At 33.8% G+C, this 25903-nt stretch overlaps 1 protein-coding gene across 3 annotated transcripts; it reads left to right on the top strand.

Annotated features, from left to right (window-relative positions):
• The first annotated feature begins 22837 nt into the window (after positions 1 to 22837).
• On the top strand, positions 22838 to 24941 carry LOC142543069 (dirigent protein 10-like). Of its 3 annotated transcripts, XM_075650073.1 has the most exons (3): positions 22839 to 23902; positions 23933 to 24330; positions 24426 to 24941. In XM_075650073.1, exons 1-3 carry the CDS (start codon positions 23668 to 23670, stop codon positions 24870 to 24872), a joined length of 1080 nt encoding a protein of 359 aa, XP_075506188.1. In that variant the 5' UTR covers positions 22839 to 23667; the 3' UTR covers positions 24873 to 24941. The 3 variants fall into 3 exon arrangements, with proteins under 3 accessions (XP_075506187.1, XP_075506188.1, XP_075506186.1); XM_075650072.1 differs by having other exon boundaries at positions 22838 to 24330; positions 24429 to 24941; XM_075650071.1 differs by having other exon boundaries at positions 22842 to 24330.
• The last annotated feature ends 962 nt before the right edge of the window (positions 24942 to 25903 follow it).

Raw genomic sequence — 25903 nt, 5'->3', positions numbered from 1 at the left:
TATTTTTTTTAATTTTTAAATATTAAACTAATATAATGGATTATATAATATAAATATTATAAATTATCTATTCAGAATATTATATATACGCGTAAAATTAAATTTAGAATGAGTTCTTTTAGCTAAAAAAATTTAGCTAAAAGAGTTCATGATATAATTGCATCCAATTAGGGAGTTGGTAAGCCTTTTAAAATAATGTACCCTATATATTTTTACACAAAATTGACGCAAATTTATAAGTTCTTTTTTTTTTTTTTAGAAAAAAGTACGAAAACCCAAATCAAAATATAGAGTAAAATAGGAAAATTTCCGAAAACCGTCTGGTAAATTTGCGGGTTTTGATAATCTAATTAGGAGAATTTTGATCTAATTTATAGTGTTGGATACTCCAGAGACATATTTTCTTTTCCATATTAAAAAATTGGCGATAATTTGATTATAAGTAAAAAGAAGAAATTAATTATACTAACACCAAAATTTGACCAACTAAAATATAAAAATTGTACACATACTAATAACTTACAAATACGATTTTTGATAACTTTCCTCGAAAAATGAGTGAAGCGCACAAAAATTCGATATATCAGAAAAAGTTAACAGATTTCAAACAATTAAATTAGATGTTTTAATTTTTTTTTCTAAAAATAAAAAATGACCTCACACTATGTACTAAAGCTTTTGTTGAATTATTTGACTTGCAATAACTATCAAAGAGAGGCGCCTCCAATTGCCTAGCAAGGCGACACGTGGCATTTCTGTCCGTCTGGCCAATAATATTTGTGGAGTGGGGATTTTGATAGCCGACCAAACTGATTATTCAAAAAAAACGTTCGTTATTACCGACCATTTTTAGTTAATTATAACATGTTATTATATGATTAATCACACCTAATCCGACAACTAATATGCGTCGAAATAATAATATTAATAATAATAATAATCAAGAGTTGTGAACCCTTCACGTTTTCAAATTTTAGTTTTAGTACACTAATTCATCTATTTTTGGTCAAATTGCTGATATGATAGTGAAAAATGTGGACGTTTCATAGAAAATGCCAACACGACATAAAAAATTATTGACTTGCCAGATATTACGTTACCATTTGTATCAAAATAGTCAAAAATTAAAAATTAATGTACTAATAACAAACTCTGAAAATTTGTATGGACCAAAATTGGACAAGTTCCCTTAATTTTTTACTAGATGCATGCGGATAACAATTTTTCCCACAAGGAAAAAATCAAAACCGAGAGTGGGATCCTCGATTTTTTAGGTTCGGGTTCGAAAATTTTTTAAAATCCTAGAAATAGTTTGGGATGGGTATGAAGATATTATCCTCATCCCCGAACCTGCTCGAAAATAATATTAATAATAATATCAGTATTAATAATATAATATTAAATTTTTTTTACAATATTAGTAATAATAATAATATATTAATAATATTATCGCTAATAGTAATAGATAATAATAAGTTTTGTTTGGGGAATCTCGTATCCACTCCCGTCTTATCTTATTAATATTTTTGAAACAGAGATGGTGATTCCCGCCTCGAACCCTAAAAACAGATATCAGAACGAGTATGAAGGTGAGATGAAATTCAGAAACAGAGATGTTGATGACAAATCCCTCTAGCACCGCTTCATTTCCATCACTACGTCCGAGCTTAAATTCTAGCCCGATCAAGTTAAAATCAAGCTTGACACAACTTATTTCAAATATTCCGAGCATTCTCTATCATTTGGCGCCGCCCATTCACAATCAGACAAGGACATCAATAAATTTGTCCGGCTGCCCACTCAATAAACTATCATTTTTCCTTCTGAAACAATAAATTGTAAAAGCTCAACGTACTATTGGTAACGTTTATGCGTAGAACGCACCACAATCACTCAATAAATTATATTTTGATTTTGACATCAAATTAACTATTGAAATTTCAGTATGCAAAAAGTTTAGAAAAGTCGTGTTTAAAATGGATTTAATACTTGTGATCAATATTTTTATTAGCCTTTTGACAACCTCAATCACATCCTTCTTCCTTGTCTTGTTCTTTCTAATTTTTAAAGTTGCTTAACAAACTGTTGTTCCAATTGATTCGTTGGTTATATATGGAGGCTAATAATGGGCTAACTACTGGGGCATTAATCTCACCATGATAAATTATCTCCTCAGTGTTGGAATTTTAAATACACACAAACTCTCTATGCTCTCCTCAATTTCGTAGCATATAGCTAAAGCATCTCGTCGTATTTTTCGTGGCAAACAAAAATAACAGTGAGTGATTGATATAAATCCTCGTACGAACGAATAACAAACACCATTATTTCGAACCGCGCCCTCAATTTAATAACGTTAAAAGGATTCGTGTTGTGTCCCGATCTTTTAAATCAAGTGTGTGCGTGAATTTCACCTCTAAATTATAAAAAATTTAGCAACAAATAATCACAAAGAAAACAATCGAAAACCCGAACGAACCTTCAAAGAGCAAGCCTATGACAATCCGCACAAGAACGATCGACAAACGCCACAAAGCATAAACTTTGATAAGTTTGATTTTTGATAACAAAACAAAAAGCTTTTAGTTGTTTGAGAGAAAACTCAAGAACAAAAATTCTAGTCAATCAATCTATCTAAAAAATTTTCAAAATTCTCCCAAATATACATATCAAATCAAAAGATATTAAAATATAAATTCCTAAATTATCTAATGCATAAAATAAGGTAAAAGTCGAGTTTTTTCCGCCAAATATATCAAAGGACACGGACCCGTGTATGGGTCCGGAGTGGGGTCCGTGTAGGCACTTTAATTCTCATTTTCGAGGATAATTGACACGGACCCCGGGTACAGGTCCGGGGTGGGGTTCGTGTACACTCTGACGTTTTCCTTCTTTGAAAGATAATGGTATTCGGGGATCTTCCTCAATTATTGCTTGAATAATGTTCCTTTGGTCCCCAAACTGTACTCCCCTGCATCACGAACCCTTCAGAACTTTGCACCTTACTCGTAAGCCCTTCTTTATTGCTCATTACTCCTTGTAGTGCCTCTTTGAATTTCTTTAGTCGTCCTCTTGTGATTGGTCCCTCCGGCAACTCTAATGGATCCCATGCTTTCCTCGGAGCTTGGCCTAACATGATCGCATCAACGCCACGCCCATTCAGGTTCATATCATACTCCCCTTCTTCAAAAGGATTTGTCCTGAAATCTTGTCTACCTACGCAAAAATGAAGCACGTCAGTAATAAAAAGAATTAAATTATCAACATGCTTACCTTTCAACTCAAGTTTGTAGATGCTATCATTTGCTCGCTCCATCAGCACTAGAAGTCCCGACATCACCGTTGCCTTTCTATAAACTCATTATCCTCACCACATACCAAATAGCTAATGATACCATATGATAAAATATCATTAAGTATGATGAATATCAAATTCCTCCCCTTCTGAGACCTAGTTAACACCAAGATAAAATTCATACACATGTACGACCATAGCTCTCTAGGAATAAGATATAATTGATGCACGACATATAAGTACACTCGACATGTCATTCTTCCGTATGCAATGCATATATCACAATCACACTCAACATGTCGCTTCATATGCAACTAACACAAATAATCATGTATTATATCAAGGATAAAGTCGCAACAATATGCCTCACTAGCACGTAACTCAAGCAATGAATATAAAATGTCAATTTTTTTCTCTTTAAACATATACTCAACATGAACAAAGTAATTATCATGTCCAACAATGAACCTTTCAACAAGATCACCAAACAAATATAACTCATGCCAATAGGACACACTACATGTACTATCCATGCAATCATTTAATTCATCACAAGAATTTAAGTCTAATGCAAGTGAACTCTTGTAGCAAACAAATCCCACTAACTTAGTAACTCGTGAGAAATCAAAGTTCATAATAGGTACATGCATTTCATCAATAGTCTCAAATCCATAACAATCAAGGAATAAAGACAAACTGACACCCGATCCCTTAAAAACCAAAATTGCAACCCGTTCTACAAATTCTTGAAAATAAAACAACACAACTTTAAGGTAATGAAGAAAGTCATACCTCATAGTTGTAGTGTTGACAACTAACCTTACCTCATCGCGATTGCACTTGTATTCTCGAGTCCCTTCAACAAGACTCACTTGTCTCCTTGTCATGATAACTCCAAGATCCTGCAAATAAGAAATAACAATGCTCGGGATTGAACCGGCTATATCATCACAATGAGAACAAACCACTTTGTACAAAGGTACATGAAAGGGTTTATGCAAAAGTAAAAAACTCTCAAATTCACTCTTTCATGCTATCAAATTATTTTTATTTTTCTTTTCTTTGGCCTCTTTTTCTTTTCTTTCATCTCTTCATTTTCTGCTTTTTTTCTTTCTATGGTCATCTCACTCTTTTGTTCACTTTTCTTTCGATCATTTCTTTTTCTTTTTCTAAGGCCATCTCACTTTTTTTAACACTCTTTTTTTCGGCCTCATCACTTTTTCTTTTCTTTAATTGGTCCTCCAATATTTGTTTTGGGGACAAGAGAAGTAATACAATCGGTTCTTTGTTTAAGAAAAATGAGTACCTATTCTTGAAACCATCATGTGTCACTTTCCTATCATATTGCCAAGGTCTACCCAAACAAGATATGACAAGCATGCATTGGCACCACATCACACAATACCTCATCAACATACTTACCAATAGAAAGGGACACCAAAACTTGCTTGTTTACTTTCACTTCTGCACAGTCATTTGACCATTGTAGTCTATATGGTTGAGGATTTTTTAAAGTAGGCAGATTCAACTTCTCCACCATCTCACAACTAGCTACATTGGTACAACTCCCCCCATCTATGATAACATTGCAAAACTTTTTGTTTACAAAGCACCTAGTATGGAACAAGCTCCCCCTTTGATTGATCTCCTCCTCCTTGACTTGGGAACTCATGATACGCCTAGTCACCAACGCTTTACCTACAACCGCTTCATATCCCTCAACTGGATCTTCCAACTCAGGCATGTTATCATCATCACCATCATCATCACAATCACTTTGAGATTCATAATCTCCATAATTATTCATTATTATTACCCTCTTGTTAGGACATTGGCTAGCGATATGGCTAACTCTTTGACACCTAAAACACTTGATATCTCTAGAACGATTAATAAGAATTTCAGATTTACCTTGCACTCCTTGTTTAGGTGTCTCTTGCTTAACTTCCGCTTTGGGCTTGACCACCACCGTGCCGCCTTCACGTGTAATGTTGGATTGCCAAGACGTTGATACACTCCCCACTTGGGTGGCGCGGCCAACTCCTCTCCTCTTTATTTGTTGCTCCACCTTTATGGTCATTTGCATCATCTCGTCTAGATCCAAGTAGTGTCTAAGCTCCACTTGATCTTGAATTTTCCTGTTCAAGCCACAAAGAAAACGTGCCATCATTGCCTCAATATCCTCCTCTATATTGGTCCTGATCATGACTACTTCTAACTCCTTATAATAGTCCTCAACACTCCTCGTACCCTGCTTCAAGTTTTGCAACTTTTTAAACATCTCCCTATTGTAATGGTTGTGCACAAACCTCTTTCTCATGACTCTCTTCATCTCATCCCAAGTTTCTATAGGTCTCTCATTGCATCTTCTCTTAGTGGTCACTAATTGATCCCACCAAATAAGTGCATAATCTACAAACTCAACCACTGCCAACCTAATCCTTTTGAGTTCGGAGTATTGGTGACAATCGAAAACAAACTCAACTCGCTTCTCCCATTCTAAATATGCCTCCGGGTCAGATTTCCCATGGAACGATGGAATCTTCATCTTAATGCTATCCATGTTACCATCTTCCATATTCCCATCATTGTACCTACCCCGTTCGGCTTATATTTTTCCTCTACCAACTCCTCTACCTCTTCCGGTCCTACCCCAATTCTCATTTTGGCTCTCCTCTTCTCCTCCCAAATCATATTCTTCCTCTTCTTCTCCTCTACCCAAATCTTTAGGCTTAGATTTATCTCCGCTAGTACTAACTTCAAGCCTACTCATCCTATCATGTAACGGCTCCAACTCAACCCTCATCATCCTAGTGAAGTGTCCAAACAACGCCTCCATTTGAGTCTTAGATAACCCCTGGTTCGAACTATCTCATATCTCCCTCTCCATTTTACTTTCGGACTTGTACCTGCAAGAAAATGTTAGTGGAAATAAAATATATTCCTCACCCAAATGCTCACGGTCACTCCAAAGAAAAAGTCGATCGTCTCTCCTCTCTTATTTTTTTTGCTCACAACAAATACTCACCAGTCACTCCAAAGAAATAACGCTCGCACTCAAGTATTGTCACTTGAATTTGATAGTTCTCTCAAAAGTGTGCTCAAGCTTCGGATTTGGATATATCAAACAATCAAGTTCAACTTTTGAACAATTGCGATCGACTCACTTAGACTGCGTAGACAAGCAATTTGAATATATTGAATTTTTTTTTACTGTGAGATACAATTGAATATGAATCTCCAAAGGAAATAGAACAAAATGCCAAAAAAAAAATAATGGTGAATTTTCGGATTTTTTGTAATTTTTTTTTGCGTGCTACTCAAAAATCCCCAAAAAAAAAAGAATCACAAAATTTCGAGAATCACATATTCACGAAAAAAACGAAGAACGATAGAATGACACAGATCTGACAAACAAACGAAAGGATAACACAGATCTGAAAATTTAAGAACAAGATAAACTTACTTGAATTCAATGAATCAAAGCTCTGATACCAAATGATATGAATCCTCGTACGAATGAATAGCAAACACGATTATTTCGAACCGCGCCCTCAATTCAATAATGTTAAAAGGATTCGTATTGTGTCCCGATCTTTTGAATCAAGTGTGTGCGTGATTTTCATCTCTAAAAAGTTTAGCAACAAATAATCACAAAGAAACAATCGAAAACTCGAACAAACCTTCAAAGAACAAGCCTATGACAATCCGCACAAGAACTATCGACAAACACCACAAAGCATTAACTTTGATAAGTTTGATTTTTGATAACATAGCAAAAAGGTTTTAGTTATCTGAGAGAAAACTCAAGAACAAAAATTCTAGTCAATCAATCTATCTAAAAAATGTTCAAAATTCTCCCAAATATACATATAAAATCAAAAAATATGAAAAGATAACTTTCTAAATTATCTAATGCATAAAATAAAGTAAAAATCGAGTTTTTTCTGCCAAATATATCAAAGGACACGGATCCCGTGTATGGGTCCGGAGTGGGGTCCGTGTAGGCACTTTAATTCTCATTTTCGAGGATAATTGACACGGACCCCGGGTACAGGTCCGGGGTGGGGTCCGTGTACACTCTGAAGTTTTACTTCTTTGAAAGATAATGGCATTCAGGGATCTTCCTCAATTATTGCTTGAATAATGTTCCTTTGGTCCCCAAACGTACTCCCCTGCATCACGAACCCTTCGGAACTTTGCACCTTACTCGTAAGCCCTTCTTTATTGCTCATTACTTCTTTTAGTGCCTCTTTGAATTTCTTTAGTCGTCCTCTCGTGATTGGTGCCTCCGCCAACTCTAATGGATCTCATGCTTTCCTCGGAGCTTGGCCTACCATGATCGCATCAACGCCACGCCCATTCAGGTTCATATCAGTGATCGAGTCGAATACTGTTTTTTTTTTTAAATGGAAAAATCAAAATATAATTATTTATATATTATAAGTGATGTTGAAAAATATGAGTTCAAATATTTGAATGTTGAAAATAAGAGTTGAAAATTAGTGTATGATGATGTATATAATGATGTATTTATTTTTGGATTATTTCCAAAGAAATTCTATAAATAGGTCTTTCAAGTTGTGAAGAAAATCACATTTAAGTATAGAGAAAATTTTATAAAGTGTGTAGTTTGATATATTTTGTGAGTTTGAAATTTTTACTTTTTACCGTAAATTTTTATTTTTAACATGTTATTAGCACGATACTCGAAGGTTCGATTCTCCATAGTTTCCAAGCTCCAAAACACAAGAAAAATGTACGAATATTTATTTTACTATTTATTTATTTTTACTGTGTATATATTTAATACATAATATCATGTTATTATATAAAAGGAGTATATGACACCTCATTATAATAACGTGATTTGATTATATTATTACACTGCTTATATAACTTTATTGTGTTACTGTTTATTTATTGTATATATATATTTGAATAATATCATGTTATTATATAAAAGGAGTCTATGACACCTCATTATGATAACGTGATGTGATCATTTCACTGTTTATATATTTTTATTATGTTATATAATAATTATATATATATTTGTATAATGTCACAATATTATATAAAATGAGTCCCTGACACCTCATTCTAATATTTTGATATGACATACATAATTATTTAAAAATGATTAACATTATATACATCATATTATTATCATAAAATTTACATATACATATATTTATTTTTTAAGATTTTGTAACAGTCATAAACGGCTAGTTTTTACCCTATAAATATGACTTTACAAACACATTCAATCATTTCAAACTTACCTTCATCCCTCAAAAATTTCTTCATCAAGATTTTCGAAGAAGAAGAAGATGGTTCTTTAAAGGTTATTTTGTATAATTATTTTGGTTATTATACTCACTACTCTTGTATTTATTGGAAAATATCTGCATCGTGCTTTTTCTTTATTTTTAAGAATGCTTGTACTAATAATTTATCCGTTACTTTTTATTGTCATATTAATAGATTTAGAACTTAACTAATAAAATGCATTGTTATTTTTCTAGTACCACCATGTCAAACTTGGCTAAACTCAAATTTGTTGCGATCGACATTACGGGAAAAAATTATATGCCATGGACTCTCGATGTAGAAATGCATCTTGAGTCATTGGGTCTAAGTAAGACCATTAAAGAAAATGGTATCTCAACATCACAAGAAAAAACAAGAGCTATAATATTTTTGTGTCGACACTTTGATGAAGGATTAAAATATGAATATCTCATTGAAAAAGATCACATGGTTTTATGGAAATGATTAAAAGAAAGATTTGAACATATAAGGAAAGTTATACCTCCGACCGCCCGTGATGAATTGAATACATTAAGATTCCAAGATTTTAAGAAAGTCAGTGGTTACAATTTGGCGATGTATCGAATAATATCGCAATTAAAATTTTGTGGATATGAGGTTACGGAATCGAAAATGCTTGAGAACATATTTTTCACTTTTCACGCATCAAATATAACTCTACAGCAACAATATAGAGTACGTGGATTTGCGAGATATTATGAATTTATCGCATGTCTTCTTGTGGCGGAAAAGAACAACGAGCTGCTAATGAGAAATCATCAGTCCCGACCCACTGGATCAACAACATTTCCAGAATTAAATGCTGTAAGTAAAAATGGATTTAAACCTGGAAACCAAAATCAAATTTAGAGACAAGGTTTTGGTCGAAGTCGTGGTCGTAGTCGTGATCGTGGTCGTGGACGTGGACGGGGACGTGGACGTGGTCGTGGTCGTGGTCGGGGTCGCGGCCGTGGTTTTGAAAACAATCGAGATAGTTATTTCTATAACTCATCTCAAAAGGACGTCACGAACCACCCACTGAAAAGGCATCATGAGAACATGAGTGTTAATGAAAATCACTCAAAACGATTTGAAAGTTCTTGTTTTAGATGCAGTACTCCAGGACATTGGTCTCGTATTTGTTGAGCCCTCGAACACCTTTGTAAGCTCTATAAAGAATCGATAAAGGAGAAAGAAAAAAGAGACCAAATTCACTGAACACAGTGGTCGTTTGAGTGATTCAACTCATTTTGATGCTGCAGATTTTCTGAATGATTTATCTGAAAATGATCAATATATTGGTGGAACTGAAATGTAAAATATTTTATTTTTTATGTTCTCATATGCTAATTTTTTTATTGTATAACTATAATATGCCTAATATTTTTCTAAAAATTAAATATTTATTGTCAGTAATTTTTTTCATTACATATTTTTTTGAAGTTCAAATATAAAAACTGCTATGAATAAAGCTAAACAAGGAACTAATCCCATGGAAGTTTGCATACTTGATAGTGGTACAACGCACACTATTCTCCGAGATAAATATATTTCTTGGAACTAAAACAAACAAAAACAATGGTTAATACAATATCAGGTCCTGTAGACTTGATAAAAAGTTGTGGTAAAGCACATTTTTTGTTACCTAATGGTACAAAATTTCTGATAAATGATGCTTTATATTCACCACAATAAAAAAAATTTGTTGAGTTTTAATGACATATATTCCCATGGGTATGATACTCAAACAATAAATGAAGGAAATGAGAAATATATGTATCTTACCACATATAAATCAGGAAAGAAATATGTAGTTAAAAACTGCCAATATTCCCTACTGAATTGCATTATACATATATAAGTCCAACTGAATCAAATATGGTAGTTGATAATTCTTCAATACTGTTTAATTGGCATGATCGATTAGGACATCCTGGTTCAACAACGATGCAAAAAATTATAAAAAATACACATGGTCATCCGCTGAAAGACCTGAAGATCTTTCAAAATAATAAGTTTCAATGCAAAGTATGTTCTCTTAGAAAACTTATTATAAGACCATCACCAGCTAAAATCCAAACTGAATCACCTATATTTTTTAAACGTATTCAATGTGATATTCGTGGGCCAATTCATCCGCCATGTGGACCATTTAGATGTTTTATGGTATTGATCGATGCCTCCAGCAGATGGTCACATGTATTTTTATTATCAACTCGGAACATGGCATTTGTAAGATACTTGCTCAAATAATAAAATTGTGGAATCAATTTCTCGATCATACAATTAAGAAAATTAGACTTGATAATGCTGGTGAATTTACTTCCCAAATTTTCAATGATTATAGTATGTCAATGGGAATCACTGTTGAGCATCATGTTACTCATGCACATACACAAAATGGATTAGCTGAATCATTGATTAAATGTCTACAACTGATTGCTAGACCAATTATTATGAAAACAAAACTCCATTTTTCTATATGGGGACATGAAATTTTACATGCTGCTGCATTAATTCGCATCAGAACAAGTACATATCATAAATATTATCCATTGCAGCTTGCCTTTGGTAAAGAACCAGACATTTCTCATTTGAGAATTTTTGGATGTATGGTACACGTGCCTATTGCACCGCCTCAACGAACAAAAATGGGACCTCAAAGAAAATCGAAATTTATGTTGTATGATAGCCCATCAATGATTAGATATCTTGAGCCTTAGACAGGCAACGTGTTTATAGCACATTTTGCTGATTGTCATTTTAATGAGAAATTCTTCCAAATGTTAGGGGGAGAAAAAGAAACATATCGAAAAGAAAATTACATGGTATACACCATCATTGTTACATCTGGATCCATGAACTAAACAATGTGAAAAAGATGTACAGAAAATTGTGCAATTATAAAGAATAGCAAATCGAATGCCAGCTGCATTTGCATATACAAAAAGGGTCACTAAATCATATATATATGCTGTAAATGTCCCTGCTCGAATTGAAATTCCAAAGAAACAAATTGAAGACACTCATGATGTCATTAAACGCTTGAAGCATGGAAGGCCAATCGGTTCTAAGGAAAAAAATCCTCGAAAAAAAAGCATAGAGAAACACGATGATCACAAAATAGAGAATGATATTCCGGTAGAAATACATGATGATAAAAATGTTCCGTCAGAACCACAAACTGATGAGAATCGTGAAATCTCTATCAATTATATTAAAACTAGAAAAAATGGAACCGAAAAGATATAAAAGAAATTGATTAGATCTTTTCTTATAATGTGGTATTTGACATCATAAATGACAATGAAGATCAAAAACCAAAATCTTTCGGTGAATGTAAAAATCGATAGAACTAGATAAAATGGAAAGATGCGATCCAGATTGAATTGGATTCGGTAAATAAATGTAACGTTTTTGGCCTATAGTCCTTACACCTGAAGGTTTAAAACCTGTTAGGTATAAATGGGTCTTTATTCGAAACCGAAATGAGAAAAATGAAATAGTAAGATATAAATTAAGGTCGACTTGTGGCACATGATTTTTCTCAAAGGCCTGGAATTTATTATGAAGAAACATATTCTTCTGTTATAGATGCAATACGTTTCGGTATTTGATTAGTTTGGCGGTATCTGAAAATTTTGAAATGCGTCTTATGTATGTTTTCACAGCTTAATTATACAGATCTCTCAATAGTAATATATATATATATATATATATATATATATATATATATATATATATATACGAAATCCCTAAAAGATTTAAGATGCCTGAAATACAAAGTTCAAAAGCCCGAGAATGTTATTATGTGAAATTGCAAAGATCATTATATGGGTTAAAGCAATCTGGTCGAATGTGGTATAATCGGCTAAGTGAACACTTAATGAAAAAGGGATATGTAAACAATTCAGTTTGCCTTTGTGTTTTCATTAAGAAAACAACATCCAGATGCGTAATTATTGTCGTATATGTTGATGATTTAAATATCATTGGAACAAATAAGGAAATTCAAGAAGTTGTGTCGTACTTGAAGGAAGAATTTGAAATGAAGGACCTTGGATAAACAAAGTATTGTCTGTGTTTGCAAATTGAACAAAAAGAATGTGGAATATTTGTTCACCAGTAAAATTATACAGAAAAGATCCTTAAACGTTTTAATATGAATAAATCAAATCCTTTAAGTACTCCAATGGTTGTTAGATCATTAAACATAGAAAAAAGACCCATTACGTCCATGTGAAGATGATGAAGTTATTCTTGGTCCAGAAGTACCATATCTAAGTGCTATTGGTGCCCTTACGTATCTTGTAAATTGTACAAGACCTGAATCATATCATGCATAACATTATTATTATAACATGTCATCATCATAACCATAAGCATAATTTTGGCCAAGGCATTGAGGCTCCTCTATATTTCCATGGTTTACTGATATCAGTCCTTAATTTTTACTTCTATAAGGGGACGAGGCCATATAACGGTTATAATCTCACCGTGTAAGGGCCATAAACATATCTCATATTGGGATACTCATCCATATCTAGTTGAATCCTCACAGTACCAAAACATAACATACGATAATCGTATCAAGAAGATGGTAGAAGAAGAATTGCACTCGACCGTATTTTCGAAAAATGAAATAATTCATAAACAAAATTATACTTGAAAAAAAAGAACACTTATCTTAGATCTGGAAGAAAACGTGAATAATTCGAAACCATATAAAAATCATGCAAACGGCACCTCAAAAACTTAGCAGCACATCAACCAGAAAATCAGTCATTTTGCAAAATCCTTTGCACCTTGTTGAACCGTTGGATCAGGCTTAAACTTTTACAGTACGTTCAAAATTACGTCAAATAAATTATGAACGGTGTATATCAGTTTGGAATCGTTTTGACCTGTTTATGGACGAAAAACCCTAGGTATATTGTTCTACCCTAGAATTTGAGCAGTTTTTTGCAAAGGCTATATGCAAAAAACAATCGTTGGATTTGGCTGAATTTTGGATGTGTTATTCAAAACATATGAATACATACTTTGAACGGTGGAGATTGGATTCCAAGGATATGAGCGATGAAGATATTTTTCGAATTTGGACAAAATTTTGATGACTGCAGCAGAACTTAGAAGATGATTTTTTAAATATGGAGAGCGAAATTCGAAAATTTGAGTGTAATATGACGTGTAAATTTTGAATGAGAGCTTATCCTCCACGATCTTTCTTTGATATCAATTGTAACAACCCAAGTCTAGGAAAAAAACACTAGAAAAATTCGGAACTTGCAACTCAAAATAAGACTGAATTTTAAGAAAAATTTTGTTTTTAACTCCAAATATTTTAAACTTCCCATCAAAATATTCAACCATTACAAAGTCCCATCACACAAATAACATTAGAAGTTGTTATAGTAGATGTCTTGTAAGTCAACTGTTGGATAGAGGATTTATTGACCCAAGTATAATAAACAATCTTTATTTTAATATAATTTAACTTTTCATGGTTTCATTTTACTTTATCTGTATACCCATATGATCAACATAGATAAAGTTCTTGATTATACTTTAATTCAAATGAATCGTACTTTAATATTGAAACTTATTTGTAAACATTGTATAATCTAAATTAGCTCCTAGTCAATTAAGATGCCTAAAACAAGGATAAAGACCGCTTGAGTTTGAGACTAGAATCTATGATGTTGTGTACCATATTTCTTGATAAGGGCATAGAGATGTCCAAACATGTAGATGAGTAATCATATGATGATTATACCGAACAACCCTCTCTCGGATATTTCAAGTGGTTATCATTCATCGAGAGGAAATGTCCGTGGTTGTGATTGTACACCATTAGTCTTTACGACCCGAGACAACACCGAGGCTCTACATACTAGGATTGTACTTTGACTCGTTTACCGAATCCAGAAGGGTCACAAGATGGCGAGGTTGGATGCAATTGCTAAGTGTGTAGGAGCTAGTATATTGTAGTCGAGAATTCATCGCTCACCTACTGGTGTGGATATCCTATGTGATCTAACGAAATAATAGTGCATGAAATCTCTGGCCAGAGTGTGAGATATTTATTAGGGAAAGAGTTCTCTAATTGCGTATGCGATGACACAATATAAATTGAATGTATCACATAACTATCGAATCTAATATGCAACCCTCGATGAACTAATGATGGCAGATTCGATCCGGATATATGATTTAAAGGTACTGTACTGTACGTTAATCATAACAACTGGTTCCTGCAGGCACTATCAGTGATAACTAGGAAATCATGGGGCGATGCTATTAGACGCTCTTACCATGATTCGATGGGTTTAATCGAAAATATGATTTCTGACATTCTCATGATCAATTGTTGGTATATAGAATGTGGCAAATTAGAATAAGCACAAATAAAAGAAAATGTCCTGAATCACAAAGAGTTGTGAACCAACAGTTAGTTGTATCCCTGAAATTTTGAGGGTCACATAAGTACTGAACTTTTTTGTTCATGTTGAGATAATAAATTTAAATAGTTGAATTTATATAAAATTATGAGATAATAAATTCAAAGAGTTGAATTTATAATAATTAAAATTTAGAGATAATAAATTCAAGGAGTTGAATTTTTGAAAAATTGAAATTTTAAAATATTAAATTCAAATGTTGAATTTATTAAAGATTAAATTAAATATAATGGGAGTATGTTTAATAGGGTTGTAGAAGTACAAGTCCAATATACAAACTAATTAAAGTTCTTAATGAACTTTGAAACATTAATTAATTAAACTAGTTGACTATTCAAATTAATTAAGTGAGACCATTAACATTTAATTTAATTGATGTGCCCTAAATTTATATATATATATATATATATATATTAATTAAACTAGTTGACTATTCAAATTAATTATCTGAGACCATTAACATTTAATTTAGTTGATGTGCCCTAAATTTATATATATATATATATTAATTAATTAAACTAGCCACCAAAGCATACAAGTTTTTTGGGTTAGACATAACCTTTCATTCTTTTGAAAAACCCTAGCCACCAAAGCATACAAGTTTTTTAGAAAATACTTAGCATCCATTCTCTCATATTTTCGGCGAACTCAAATTAATTTGGGTTTGAGCCGTCAAATTTTATTGATCTCAACGTTAAAAACTTCTTCTAAAATTTCTAGTGCAGTTTAGAAGAGGAACAATCGATCTAGTCGTGGAATTGATAGGGGAATTGAAGGAAGGAGATTTTGAAGAACATTGGTAGGGAAATACAACACAAGCTATATCCGTTAATATCGGAATAGTTGATGCCAAGTGATTTATTCACCAAAAGTATATTTACAAACATCTTATGAATGTTTGTTTTGTTTAAATCATACGAGCATCCGAGATAATATTTGAATGTCAAATTAAAATTTTTTGAAACTTCCGCTGCATTTTGGATACAAGAATACCGATTACCCAAGAGAAGTTTGGTCAAACCATCATATCAAAATTTAGCAACTAGTTTATCAAATTTTGAACTCGATGAAAATATCATAAACTTGTGTGGAAACAGAAAGACTCGAGTAAGTGCTCGCACTGGAAGCAAATTCCCTCGATCAGCTCCATCGGCTCGGTCCTCATGACCTACACTAATCAATACTAATAAATCTAAAGACTCAAAAAGTTGTCTCGTAAATAACAAATAATATATATATATATATATATATATATATATTGACATGCATTCACACATTCTCAAATTTAATAAACGTACTCCATTATTAAAATAATTTAAATAACAAGGATTGCATGCAACATGAAAAATAAATATTGAAAGTGGCTCGATCATGTCTCATCAGTCTACATTCATAATCGTTTGGCAAACTATTTATGTATTCAAGTTTGATACTCACGAGAAATTTAAGGTCTGATTCCAGTAAGTGTCACTAGTCCAGACACAGATTTCAAAATTGTCCCGATCCTGAAATCACGAATAAGACCGTTAGAAAGGGGCCAGGAGGGTGTCCTGGTGTAGCCCCTCCGACGCTCAAGTGAACACTTAATGAAAAAGGGATATGTAAACAATTCAGTTTGCCTTTGTGTTTTCATTAAGAAAACAACATCCAGATGCGTAATTATTGTCGTATATGTTGATGATTTAAACATCATTGGAACAAATAAGGAAATTCAAGAAGTTGTGTCGTACTTGAAGGAAGAATTTGAAATGAAGGACCTTGGATAAACAAAGTATTGTCTGTGTTTGCAAATTGAACAAAAAGAATGTGGAATATTTGTTCACCTGTAAAATTATACAGAAAAGATCCTTAAACGTTTTAATATGAATAAATCAAATCCTTTAAGTACTCCAATGGTTGTTAGATCATTAAACATAGAAAAAAGACCCATTACGTCCATGTGAAGATGATGAAGTTATTCTTGGTCCAGAAGTACCATATCTAAGTGCTATTGGATGCCCTTACGTATCTTGTAAATTGTACAAGACCTGAATCATATCATGCATAACATTATTATTATAACATGTCATCATCATAACCATAAGCATAATTTTGGCCAAGGCATTGAGGCTCCTCTATATTTCCATGGTTTACTGATATCAGTCCTTAATTTTTACTTCTATAAGGGGACGAGGCCATATAACGGTTATAATCTCACCGTGTAAGGGCCATAAACATATCTCATATTGGGATACTCATCCATATCTAGTTTAATCCTCACAGTACCAAAACATAACATACGATAATCGTATCAAGAAGATGGTAGAAGAAGAATTGCACTCGACCGTATTTTCGAAAAATGAAATAATTCATAAACAAAATTATACTTGAAAAAAAAGAACACTTATCTTAGATCTGGAAGAAAACGTGAATAATTCGAAACCATATAAAAATCATGCAAACAGCACCTCAAAAACTTAGCAGCACATCGACCAAAAAATCAGTCATTTTGCAAAATCCTTTGCACCTTGTTGAACCGTTGGATCAGGCTTAAACTTTTACAGTACGTTCAAAATTACGTCAAATAAATTATGAACGGTGTAGATCAGTTTGGAATCGTTTTGACCTGTTTATGGACGAAAAACCCTAGGTATATTGTTCTACCCTAGAATTTGAGCAGTTTTTTGCAAAGGCTATATACAAAAAACAATCGTTGGATTTGGCTGAATTTTGGATGTGTTATTCAAAACATATGAATACATACTTTGAACGGTGGAGATTGGATTCCAAGGATATGAGCGATGAAGATATTTTTCGAATTTGGACAAAATTTTGATGACTGCAGCAGAACTTAGAAGATGATTTTTTAAATATGGAGAGCGAAATTCGAAAATTTGAGTGTAATATGACGTGTAAATTTTGAATGAGAGCTTATCCTATTTATAAAGGGTGGCTGCTATCCAAATCGTGCATTATATTTTCGTTTAAAATTATGAATTAAATTTTGAATTTATGATAGATTATCATCTCTTATCTATCTCATTGTCTTTATCCAAACATACACGTATATAATCATTATCTCTTATCATTATCTTTATCATGTATTTTATTTCTCAAATTTCGAAATTATACACCCAAATTTTCGAATGACATATATACATAATTGTATTTATTCAGTATCTCTTAATTTAAGTTCTTAGATCATGGCCTATTTATATATATCAAAAATAAAATATAGGCATATTATCATCTTAAATTTTGAACTCATTGGATAATTGTACACAAAGATTGAATTATCTCACACCACTTTATATAATCTTGATAATATTAAATACAATCTTTGATAATCTAGTACAAAATTTCGAGTGCATAAATATTACACCGATTTGAAATTTGCAGGTTTTACATGTAGACACACAAAGGCATGTAAGAATGTAATTCCAAGCACATTTTTGCAAATAAAAATCATAACGATTTAAACCTAGCTTTCCTGCTGAGAGGTCCTCCGACCATAACCTTTACACGTAAACCCGACCCAACCCAACCCAACATGTTACTAGCTTGAAAACATAATGTTTACACATCAATAATTGAAAAAATAAACATTTATAAAAATAGTAAACAGTAAACTTACAGACTTGGAGCCTTATCATTCGAGTTTTTTTTGCAATCCAATACTAGACACTTATCCTCCACGATCTTTCTTTGATATCAATTGTAACAACCCAAGTCTAGGAAAAAAACACTAGAAAAATTCGGAACTTGCAACTCAAAATAAGACTGAATTTTAAGAAAAATTTTGTTTTTAACTCCAAATATTTTAAACTTCCCATCAAAATATTCAACCATTACAAAGTCCCATCACACAAATAACATTAGAAGTTGTTATAGTAGATGTCTTGTAAGTCAACTGTTGGATAGAGGATTTATTGACCCAAGTATAATAAACAATCTTTATTTTAATATAATTTAACTTTTCATGGTTTCATTTTACTTTATCTGTATACCCATGTGATCAACATAGATAAAGTTCTTGATTATACTTTATTTCAAATGTATCGTACTTTAATATTGAAACTTATTTGTAAAAATTGTATAATCTAAATTAGCTCCTAGTCAATTAAGATGCCTAAAACAAGGATAAAGACCGCTTGAGTTTGAGACTAGCATCTATGATGTTGTGTACCATATTTCTTGGTAAGGGCATAGAGATGTCCAAACATGTAGATGAGTAATCATATGATGATTATACCGAACAACCCTCTCTCGGATATTTCAAGTGGTTATCATTCATCGAGAGGAAATGTCCGTGGTTGTGATTGTACACCATTAGTCTTTACGACCCGAGACAACACCGAGGCTCTACATACTAGGATTGTACTTTGACTCGTTTACCGAATCCAGGAGGGTCACAAGATGGCGAGGTTGGATGCAATTGCTAAGTGTGTAGGAGCTAGTATATTGTAGTCGAGAATTCATCGCTCACCTACTGATGTGGATATCCTATGTGATCTAACGAAATAATAGTGCATGAAATCTCTGGCCAGAGTGTGAGATATTTATTAGGGAAAGAGTTCTCTAATTGCGTATGCGATGACACAATATAAATTGAATGTATCACATAACTATCGAATCTAATATGCAACCCTCGATGAACTAATGATGGCAGATTCGATCCGGATATATGATTTAAAGGTACTGTACTGTACGTTAATCATAACAACTGGTTCCTGCAGGCACTATCAGTGATAACTAGGAAATCATGGGGCGATGCTATTAGACGCTCTTACCATGATTCGATGGGTTTAATCGAAAATATGATTTCTGACATTCTCATGATCAATTGTTGGTATATAGAATGTGGCAAATTAGAATAAGCACAAATAAAAGAAAATGTCCTGAATCACAAAGAGTTGTGAACCAACAGTTAGTTGTATCCCTGAAATTTTGAGGGTCACATAAGTACTGAACTTTTTTGTTCATGTTGAGATAATAAATTTAAATAGTTGAATTTATATAAAATTATGAGATAATAAATTCAAAGAGTTGAATTTATAATAATTAAAATTTAGAGATAATAAATTCAAGGAGTTGAATTTTTGAAAATTGAAATTTTAAAATATTAAATTCAAATGTTGAATTTATTAAAGATTAAATTAAATATAATGGGAGTATGTTTAATAGGCTTGTAGAAGTACAAGTCCAATATACAAACTAATTAAAGTTCTTAATGAACTTTGAAACATTAATTAATTAAACTAATTGACTATTCAAATTAATTAAGTGAGACCATTAACATTTAATTTAATTGATGTGCCCTAAATTTATATATATATATATATATATATTAATTAAACTAGTTGACTATTCAAATTAATTAACTGAGACCATTAACATTTAATTTAGTTGATGTGCCCTAAATTTATATATATATATATATATTAATTAATTAAACTAGCCACCAAAGCATACAAAGTTTTTTGGGTTAGACATAACCTTTCATTCTTTTGAAAAACCCTAGCCACCAAAGCATACAAGTTTTTTGGAAAATACTTAGCATCCATTCTCTCATATTTTCGGCGAACTCAAATTAATTTGGGTTTGAGCCGTCAAATTTTATTGATCTCAACGTTAAAAACTTCTTCTAAAATTTCTAGTGCAGTTTAGAAGAGGAACAATCGATCTAGTCGTGGAATTGATAGGGGAATTGAAGGAAGGAGATTTTGAAGAACGTTGGTAGGGAAATACAACACAAGCTATATCCGCTAATATCGGAATAGTTGATGCCAAGTGATTTATTCACCAAAAGTATATTTACAAACATCTTATGAATGTTTGTTTTGTTTAAATCATACGAGCATCCGAGATAATATTTGAATGTCAAATTAAAATTTTTTGAAACTTCCGCTGCATTTTGGATACAAGAATACCGATTACCCAAGAGAAGTTTGGTCAAACCATCATATCAAAATTTAGCAACTAGTTTATCAAATTTTGAACTCGATGAAAATATCATAAACTTGTGTGGAAACAGAAAGACTCGAGTAAGTGCTCGCACTGGAAGCAAATTCCCTCGATCAGCTCCATCGGCTCGGTCCTCATGACCTACACTAATCAATACTAATAAATCTAAAGACTCAAAAAGTTGTCTCGTAAATAACAAATAATATATATATATATATATTGACATGCATTCACACATTCTCAAATTTAATAAACGTACTCCATTATTAAAATAATTTAAATAACAAGGATTGCATGCAACATGAAAAATAAATATTGAAAGTGGTTCGATCATGTCTCATCAGTCTACATTCATAATCGTTTGGCAAACTATTTATGTATTCAAGTTTGATACTCACGAGAAATTTAAGGTCTGATTCCAGTAAGTGTCACTAGTCCAGACACAGATTTCAAAATTGTCCCGATCCTGAAATCACGAATAAGACCGTTAGAAAGGGGTCAGGAGGGTGTCCTGGTGTAGCCCCTCCGACGCTCAAGTCAGAGACTGAAGATATAAGGAGGAGCAGCTAAAGGTGCTGCTGAAAAATAATATATTGAATCCATCAACTGAACACTCAAACCTGATATTTATAGGAGAATACATGGACCCTTGATGGGCATGTCTTTCTATTTGGGCTAGGAATGAGCTAGGGGTAGTGGGCCCATCCATGGAATATCAAAGTTGATATATGCACCCGACCCAAATACCTTAATCCAAAACCTGTAATCAGTTAAACTTTTCAGCCGTCAATAAAATAATCCACATCACAAATTTTTTCCATAAATTTCGAATCCTCCCACGCATTAAACCGAACCATAAGAAATGTCTATTTTATTAAAATAAGTTTTCATGATATTTTTTACCAAATAAAAAGAGCATTTTTGTAATTTGCAAGGTAATCATACAGGAAGGTATTGACATGATCCTGAAAATGAACAGGAACTATGATGACAAATTTTTGCCTTTTTTAAAGCTTATGCAAGATTCCCCTTTTCGTATTCATCGCCACATTTATCGTTTTTTTGACTCAAGCATGGTAACTATCTGCAGAACCAAGAAACCAGACATAATCAAGAAGGGTCAAACGAGTTCTCCTCCCATACGCGGGTTTGAATATTTGAACGGGTTCTCGCAAACCACGTCGATTTTCTGCTAAATATCGTATTACAAATCATGGTTTCACCCCCAACATCATCTCCTGACCTTGATCCTGCACGCTGGGATCCTCAAATTATAGGTTTAATTGGCATGATCTGCAGCATCTTCGTTTTGTTCAGTTATTACAAGATTTTACACCGAAACTGCCGCGCATTTCGGGTGATAAGTATGACACGAAGTTCGACCCAAAGGAGACGTATAAACGAACAGCTTGAAGAGTTCTCTTCCCAGTTTCAGAGCCGAGGGCTTGACTCCTGCATCATGCATTCACTTCCCATTAATCAGATCAATAAAACCAAAGACAAAACAATTCTAACAGAAGGCGAATGTGCAGTTTGTTTAGGTGAATTCGAAGAAGATGAATGGGTGAAACATCTGCCGAATTGCTCTCATTTCTTCCATGTTTCTTGTATAGACACTTGGTTTCAAACCCATTCAAGCTGCCCTCTTTGTAGATCATCTGTGTTGAATTTTAATACTTTGGAAGAGTACTCCATTTCGATGCTTGACCGGGAAGATTTTCATCGAGAAAGATTGGAGCGGTACCAGGTTATCAGGTCTCAGATACTACTGAATTCTTCACATAGAATTGACGAAGAGACCGCTGGTTAAAACACCCTTTCAACTTGTGTTGCAGTTGCATTTTTCAACTATATTTCTTTATTACACCGAATAATGGATGATCAGACTATCGCATATAACAAAAATGTGATAGAATATCGGAATTGAGAAGCCCCGATGTATTTCCTTAGAAAACAGAAATCGAGCACTACATTCGAATCTTTGTGGCAGCCTGAACCCAGCTATGGATGCCCGGAGTCAGCAACGGCTCGTCTGCATCGACCTCAGCTGCCCCTATTTTTAGGATGAGGTGCCTGTGGCCAAGGGGATGAGTTACTCTCGATGGTCGCCGAGACGTGAAGTTCACTTGTCATTGCATGATAGAGATTTCGAGGAGACACATTGATTCCCATCTAAGATTCACATGAGTTGACACTATTTAATCACATAATAATAATTCATATGATTTCTTAATTATTACTATCCTTGTCTGTCTCCACCGCTCATCAATATTTATTGTAAATGACATTATTAAGAATCTGTGGATTATCTTCCCTCGCCATTTAGAATCCTAAGAATCTGCGGATCTTCTTGTGACTTGCGAGACTTCATATATGATGGCGCTGGATTAAAAGATCATATTTCTAAGCTAATAATATATAAGAATGAAATAGTACTTTATTCAAATTAATTGCATTAGTTGTGTAATTACCTTCACACCAACACACAACCAAACCATACTCGAAAGCAGTGCACCTAATCCATTTCATCAACTCAACACCAATGCCATTTGCTATCTATTTTCTCCACTAAGTTCGACTAATATATAACCCAAGCCCAAGAATACATTTTCAACACAAATTCATCAAAATTCTGATAGCATCAATAGCAATCATATGGCATTTGATCTCAAGCCCATGATTTCCCTATTCATTTTGGCACTATCAATATCTTGTGCCACCTCGGCTCGACTCCTCGATGAAGGAGACGTGGCCGCTCCTGTTGTAGGTTCCAGTGTGTCTCCTAGCACCACCATCACTGGGACCTCTGTACCAGTTGGCGCCACCACTGGAAGTTCCGTGCCAGCAGGCACCTCAATTCCCGGTGGCGCTGAAGTTTCAACACCAGTTGGTGCCACCACCACTGGGACCTCTGTGCCAGTTGGCGCCACCACTGGAAGTTCCGTGCCAGCTGGAACCTCGATTCCCGGTGGCGCTGAAGTTTCAACACCAGTTGGTGCCACCACTGGAACCTCAATTCCCGGTGGTGCTGCAGTTTCTGCCAGCCCAGCCGCTGTACCAATAAACTCGGACGATCATGCGTTTACATTCTATATGCATGACATTTTGGGCGGTACTCATCCCTCAGCCTTAGCGGTGACCGGCATTGTGGCAAATCCAGCCGTCGGTGGGCAGGTTCCCTTCGCCAAACCGAACGGTGCAGTCCTCCCGGTTAGCAACGGCATCCCAACCAATAACAACAATGCCGGGATAGTCAGCAACAACAACGTCCCGTTTCTGACTGGTCTTAGCGGATTTTCATCGAACATCTTGAGCAACGTAAGATTACATTCCAAAATCACACAGTCACACGCATTTTAACAAACAGTTACAATCAATATCCTCTTACATATCTCTTCATTACTATCCCACAGCAGAACAACGGGAACAGCTTCATCGGCGGCATGCCCGGATTCCCCGTCCTCAACAGCGCCCAGTTCCCCTCAGGAACCACCCTCCAACAACTCATGTTCGGCACGATGACAGTCTTCAACGACGAACTAACAGAAGGGCACGAACTGGGATCCGGGCTGGTGGGAAAAGCGCAGGGATTCTACCTATCCAGTTCCCAAGATGGCAGTAGCTTCACGATGGCTTTCAACGTGATGTTCGCCAGTGGAAGCTATGCCGACACTTTGAGCTTTTTCGGCGTTCATCGTGCAGCTGTGGCGGAATCACATCTCGCGATCATGGGCGGAACAGGGAAGTACGTGGATGCCAAGGGATTTGCGAAGGTGAAGACTGTTCTGCCGGTGAATACGCAGCACGAGACCGATGGGATGGAGACGGTGCTGGAGATCACTGTTTATCTTGCTTATTAGATTTTATTGTTAATTTGTTTTTCGTGTGAATTTGTCGTGATTTGGTTTCATCATGGGGTTTGGACATTATTGTGCCTGATTCATTTAATTTTTAACAATTACCGAAAAAAAATCCAACGAATCAAGAATTGTTAAAAGTAAAATTTACGATAAAAGAATAAAAATCTCAAAATCATAAAATATATCAGATTACATTTTATAAAATTTTCTCTCTATTCAATTGTGATTTTCTTCACAAATTGAGAGACATATTTATAGAATTTATTTGAAAATAATCCAAAAATAAATATATCATTACATACATCATCACACACTAATTTTCAATATTTACAACTATTATTTTCAACATTCAAATATTTCAACTCTTATTTTTCAACATTCAATAATTCTTTATTTACATATCTCTTTTTCATTAAGTGTTCACTTAGCCGATTATACTACATTCGTCCGGATTGCTTTAACCCATATAAGGATCTTTGCAATTTCATAGAATAACATTCTCTGGGTTTGTGCTTCAGGCATCTTAAATCCTTCATGGATTTTCATATATATCGAGTGATTCATATAAGTAAGCTGTGACAACATCCATAAGACACATTTTTAAATTTTCACATACCGCCAAACTAATCAAATACCGATACGTAATTGCATCAATAACAGAAGAATACATTTCTTCATAATCAATTCCAGGCCTTTGAGAAAAACCTTGTGCAACAAGTCGATCTTTATATCTTACTATTTAATTTTTTTCATTTCGCTTTCGAATAAAAACCCATTTGTACCCAACATGTTTTATACCTTCAGGTGTAAGGACTATAGGTCCAAAAACGTTACGTTTATTTAGCGAATCCAATTCTACCTGGATGACTTCTTCCCATTTTATTCAGTCCTGTCGATTTTCACATTCACCATAAGATTTTGGTTCATGATCTTCATTGTCATTTATAATGTCAAATGCAACATTGTATGAAAATATCTCATCAATTTCTTTTATATCTTTTCGGTTTCATATTTTTTCAGTATTAATATAA

Source organism: Primulina tabacum, chromosome 4, assembly GCF_025594145.1.
Source record: "Primulina tabacum isolate GXHZ01 chromosome 4, ASM2559414v2, whole genome shotgun sequence".
NCBI lineage: Eukaryota > Viridiplantae > Streptophyta > Magnoliopsida > Lamiales > Gesneriaceae > Primulina > Primulina tabacum.
Note: the sequence above shows the minus strand (reverse complement) of the source record. Positions and strands in the feature narration are given on the sequence as shown.